Consider the following 5,478-nt stretch of genomic DNA (forward strand, 5'->3'; position numbering starts at 1 on the left):
GAACCATGTCTGCGACCTACACCACAGCTCACAGCAATGCCACACCCTTAATCCACTGAGTGAGGCCAGGGACCGAACCCCCATCCTTGAGCATACTCATCGGGTTCATTTCCTCTGAGCACAAGGGGTACTCCAAGCTGTGTATTTTGTGCTCACCAGGTAACAGTCCCACACGACACAGGCACCCAGGGCCCCTCAGCAAGGCTGTGACAATCCAGCACTGACCCGGGCTCCACAGACACGAGGCCTCGCGGTGCCCTGGAAGGGCCCGCCCCAGGTGCACCTGCGCAGAGCGCTTGATCCCTCGCCCTCCGCCAAGGCCCGCATCCTGTGGGATTCCTGAGGTTCCGGTGGCCAGAGGAAAGGCCCAGATCCCGAAGGCCCACCTTTAGCCCCTCGAGGGACAAATAGCTTTTTATTTTGGCTTCCTTTTCTCAGCACGTTCTCATCCTGGCTCCAAGCAGGAGTCACAGCAGTAAATGTTCTGAAGTCAGTACTGTTGTTATAAATGTTAACTTGTTTTGGAAGCGCCCCAACCCAGCTGCCCCGTGTTTGTTGAAGAACCCCGGGCCTGCGGCCTCTCCCAGGCGGCCCCGCAGCACTGAACAACTGTTCGTCCCTCCGGGGCCAAGCCCGTCAGGACGGGCACACCGAGGGCACACACCACTCGGCACTCAGAGAACGGGCAGAGGTGACATCTCCTTCTGCTGCTAGAAACCTCACCTCCTTCCTAAACTGGCCACCAGGAGCTCCACCCAGCGAGTTCTCCGGGAAGGCGGGCACCTCCGGCCACCCTATGCCACCTAAGCCGTAGGGCCACTGAAGCCATGAAGCCTGGGTGCTTCCTGGCCCAAGAAGCGGTCTTCACTTGCAAGTGATGGGATGTCTGAATCTCAGCTCGTACAGCCTCCATCAGCTGCTGTGCGGGACCAGCAGCCCGCTCAGTGCTACACCTGCTGTGACGTGGGGGGCTTCCCAGGGAGGCGTCTTCAGTCATTACCTGCTTGCCCCGCCCGCATCTTCAATCCTCAGCTCCTGGTGCCAACGAGAGAGGGCCCGCCGTGGGCCGTGGAGGGAGGCGCGCAGCGGCCCTATGCCTGCACGGGAGGGGCAGGCCCAAGGGAGGCCTGCTGGTGCTGTACCGGGAGCGACCTGCACCGCCTGCTGGCCCAACACAAACACCACCCAGCTGCGCCCCCAAAAGTGCCCGGGTATGCCTACCAGCGACGTGTTTCTCTCAGCGTGCCCGCGTGCACACCATGTGTGCACACAGGCGTGAGGAGCTGGCTAGGAGCAGTAACGCTCATTCAGAGATGCAAGAGCTAAAACCACCACGCAAGAAAATGACAGCATTTTTAATTGAAGTTAAGGACAAACGCTGGTCCCGCTCAGGGGTTAAGAGGCCTCATCCAGAGGCTGAGACGCCCCTTCTCCTGCTCAGCTGGCCATCTCCCGAGGCCGGGTGGTTTCCACAAGTCCCCTGGCTCCTGAGAACCGTCCTGTGAGCAAAGCCACCACACCGCCGCGTGACGAAGGCGTCACCCAACGCAGCGCCAGACACACTCACTGGATGTCGTCGTCATCAAAGAGATCTTCAAAGTCTACAGGAAGGAGCACAGCTGAGAGGCGCTCGTCCGGCGCCAGAGGCAACGGAGCCGGCGAGGAAAGGGCTGTCCCCGTGGGCGACTCAGTCGGTCCAAGCAGGGCCGCGGGGCCCAGGGACGGGCGGTCAGGGGATGGGACTGAGCACCGCGGGACAGGTCAGCCGGCGGCCAGGGCTCTGCCCCCGCCCCGCTGCTGTGGGGAAGGCGAGGCGGGCCGAGGCCACCCACCCTGGCAGCCCTGAGAGTGAAAGGGGGGGGCCCACGTGAGAAGGACCCCCTTGAAGGGAGTCTGAGCCCCAGTTTAGCCTGAGCCCCGTTCCCACTAGAAGAAATGCCACAAATTCCCAGCCTGCTGCATCCTGCGGCAGGGGTGCGGGGGGGGGGGGCGTCAAAGCCAAATCCTCGCACCCCACACTCCCACTTTCCTGGGCAGGTGGCGGCCCCCAGCAGAGGGCGCTGTCCCCCCTCGACTCCTGTCCTAGCAACACCCGCCCCCTCGCTGCGCTCCACCTGTGGCCCCACAGTTCCCACGAGACCTGCCCTCCAATGCGCCCCTGGCAACAGGGCGCCCACCTCTGTCGGGGCCACCAGGCCCGGCTCTGGCAACATTCCCTGTGCTGCGAACAGCGAGTGCAGAGCACAGGCGTCACCTGCTGTTAGAACCCCGCAGCCTGGGGACAAGGGGCCGTCAAAACCTACCTGTTCAAGGAGCAAAAGCCTCAGGAGGAGCCCGTCCAAAGGCCACTGGCTCTCTCGCAGGGAGTAGCTCCCCGCACCCCTGGGACGAGGTGGCCTGAGGCCTGCCGCCCATGCCCCTCAAAGGGGCATGAAGATCTCCTACGAAGCCAACTCTTCACTGTTTATTTGGTACAACTGCACCCGTGTTCCAGGAACTGGCCTTGGGGGGCATGGCTGCGGGTCCAGAGGAGAGCAGGAAAGAGCAGGAGGGTGGCTTCCCTGTGCACACAGGCAGCCAAGGGGACGCGACGAACGGCAAATGGGGAGAGGAAAGCAGACCAGCCATCGGGGAGCGGGGGCAGGCGAGGTGGCCAGACGGAAAAGACCCTGCGAGCATCTCCGGTGTCTAAACGTGGGCGCACGGCTCAGACCCGACAGACGGGACCTGAGAGCAGAAGCTTCTCCTCTTGACACACAGCTGCCCGTTTGATAGGGACTGTGCCAAGTTCCCAGAAGGGCACGGGACCTGGGCTTGCCAGGCCTGTGGCCCAAGCCGCTCACGTCCCAAAACTGCTCCTCTGCACCCCTTGCAGAGGAAGCACGGGCTGAAACTGGCCGCCCAACCCGCATCCTTACCATTAAAAAAGTCTGCATGAACTGCCTTTTCATTGGCTGCCAAGTCCATCAGGAGCCCGGTGCTGCCTCCTGCCTGCGGACGGACAGAAGGGTTATGTCAGCGGCGTCCCCAAGAGGATGAGTGACGAGTGGCTCACAGGCCCCCACTCCCCGGCAGAAAGTGTCCAGGTCAGAGACGAAGTGTAGTCGCAGGGGAAGGATTGAGTCCCACGGCTTCAGGAGCCAGCTGCAGTCAGCTGCTCTCCTAGGCCCTTGCTGGGTCCCCCCAAAGCCCCCGGGGGCTTCCACGGACCTGCACCGCCAACCTTCTCCCATACGTAGTTCTTGCAGGGGGTGGGGGAGACAGCACTTGCAGGAATTACTGTGAAGGGCTGCTCAGTCTTCGTTCCTAGGTTCCCCCCTCACCTTTTCAATAAACACCTGCCACTGCCCCCAGTGGCACCACTTCTGTGTAAACCTCGAGAAGAGGGCTCAGCGCCCTACTGGGCCTTGTCACAGAGGCCCGGCTGTGCGCAAAACCGAGCCCAGTGATTTCTCTACTCTGAGATGCTCCCTGCCTGTGAGACGTGAACCACTTCCCTCGCGAAACCAACCTGCAGACCGGAGCTCTGGCGGCCATAAAACAATGCCACGGCCAGACGCGGGCGATCTGATGAGCGGTTTGAGGCACTTAAAGTCACTCCGTGATGGGTGACCAGAGTCCTTTGGTGGCGGCACCCTGGACGCCCGGCCCACAGGTTCCTGCTGCTACCATGACCCCCAGCATCCCCAAGGCTGTGGGCCCCGCCTCTTCCTGGCTGGAATAGCTGAGCACCTCTGGGTCCTCTCTCACAGCTGCTCCGAGCAGCCAGAACTCTCAGGGCCTCCCTCCCCCGCCCACCCCACAGCAAGCCATGCAGACCCCGCCAGGGACAGCCGGTGGAGCTTGTCCCCACTCCCACCTGAGGGGTCGCCTTCATTCATCTGCATGGTGCCACTCTCCCACCCCCAAGCTCTCCTGAGCAACTGTCCTGCAAGCCCGTCAGAGCTCATCACGCCCCACTGCAAGGCCCCCGGGTGACACCGCCCACCCCTGCCCCGGGGCCTAGAGCAGGGACTGTAACACAGGACTGAGAAGCAGGGGGTTAGTGGAAGTGCCTGTGTGGAGAGGAGACCCACCTGTCCCAGCGCAGCCACCCCTGCCCCCTTCCCAGCTCCATCCCGTCCTCTCTCCAGGCACCTGAGAAGCCTCCGTGTTAAATCACAGGGCCTTCCTTTCCTTCGACCCCTTCAGGGTGGCTCCTTCCAGGCCTTCTCCCCCCAACACGGCTTCAGGATGCGGCTGCAGTCAGCTGCTCTCCTAAACCCTTGCTGGGTCACCCCAAAGCCCCCGGGGGCTTCCATCGACCTGCACCGCCAACCTTCTCCCATGCTTCGTACTTGCAGGTAGCCTTTCTCTGTCCCACCACGAGCTCCAGGGGAACAGAGGCTGGGTCTGTCCCCCACCCCCTGAGCTTTGAGCGAGAAATCGAGGCCCTGACGCCGAGCAGCTGGCCGGACACTCCGAGCTCACTGAGCACCAACACCAGACAGGAAGGCCCCGTGACCACAGGATGGGGTAAGACGAAAACGCAGGACCCCTTCACAACGCCGGTCAGCTGCGGGAGGAAAGCGGGCACCGCAGGGGGCACGTACCTGCCAAACGGCCCTCTCCTCCGCCTCCCAGGCTGGCGGCCGCTTCTCGCCCAAGTGCCACGCGCCAGCCGGGCTCTGGTCTCCCCTCCTTCCAGACGCCCCACCAGGAGCTCACTCCCACCGCCCGACTGCAGGCAACTCCGAGCGGGCCCACCTCCACCTGCACCACCTGACAGGAGCTCAACCCCGTCCCCAGGGGTCTCCCCCGGGCGTCCCTGCGGGTCCTCACCGCAACCCCGGCCGCAGACGTCCCGGCCCCAATTCTCCCGTTAGAGGAAGGAACCGCCGGGAGCGCGAGCGGGCCGCGCAGGCCGCCTCCTCCTCTCGCCCCGGACCCGGCGCGCCCGAGAGCAGGCCCTGGCTTCGCCCCCCGCCCGCCCGGCCCGGCGCCGCCCGCCTCACCTCGTCCAGGTCCACGTAGGGACCAGCGCCCTCGGGAAACATTTCGTCCACCGCCGGCTTCATCTCCTCCCGCAGGCCCGGGCGTTCCCGATCCACTTCCGGCCCGCCGACGGCCTCTTCCGGTGCACGCCTTGCGTGGCAAGTCTAGACGCAGGAGGGCCGCAGACTCTATGGTTTCCTCTCGCCCTCTGGTCAGTCTAGACGCCGGAGGACCTTCAACTCTATGGTTCGCTCCTCCGTTCTCCTTTACCGGCAGGGCTGGCCCTGGTCCAGGCCGGTGGGGAAAGGGTGTCCGTCTGCCTGTCAGCACACGAGGGAAGCTGCTCAATGACTTTACGGTGGCCCGTGGCCACAGTTTAGCCCTAAGGGTCTGGCACAGACAGGTGCCCAAGAAGTACCTATTAAAGGATGTGAGTGGCTAACGCAGTGAAAAGGCAACTCGCAGAATGGGAGAAAATATTGTAAACCATATGTCTGATAAGGA

At 63.3% G+C, this 5,478-nt stretch overlaps 1 protein-coding gene across 1 annotated transcript; it reads right to left on the reverse strand.

Annotated features, from left to right (window-relative positions):
* Positions 1-1,340: 1,340 nt before the first annotated feature.
* COPS9 (COP9 signalosome subunit 9) lies at positions 1,341-5,127 on the reverse strand. The gene is made up of 3 exons (XM_047773949.1): positions 4,995-5,127; positions 2,919-2,991; positions 1,341-1,601 (listed from the first exon to the last, which is right to left on the reverse strand). Exons 1-3 carry the CDS (start codon positions 5,055-5,057, stop codon positions 1,564-1,566), a joined length of 174 nt encoding a protein of 57 aa, XP_047629905.1. The 5' UTR covers positions 5,058-5,127; the 3' UTR covers positions 1,341-1,563.
* Between the last annotated feature and the right edge of the window lie 351 nt (positions 5,128-5,478).

The sequence above is a fragment of the Phacochoerus africanus genome, chromosome 3, assembly GCF_016906955.1.
Source record: "Phacochoerus africanus isolate WHEZ1 chromosome 3, ROS_Pafr_v1, whole genome shotgun sequence".
Classification (NCBI taxonomy): Eukaryota; Metazoa; Chordata; class Mammalia; order Artiodactyla; family Suidae; genus Phacochoerus; species Phacochoerus africanus.

Coding starts and splice junctions, on each gene's coding strand:
- COPS9 (XM_047773949.1), bottom strand. CDS start 5,057: ATGAAGCCGGCGGTGGACGAAATGTTTCCCGAGGGCGCTGGTCCCTAC. Junction 2,992..4,994: donor CCTACGTGGACCTGGACGAG/GTGAGGCGGGCG, acceptor GTCCGTCCGCAG/GCAGGAGGCAGCACCGGGCT. Junction 1,602..2,918: donor TCATGCAGACTTTTTTAATG/GTAAGGATGCGG, acceptor TCCTTCCTGTAG/ACTTTGAAGATCTCTTTGAT.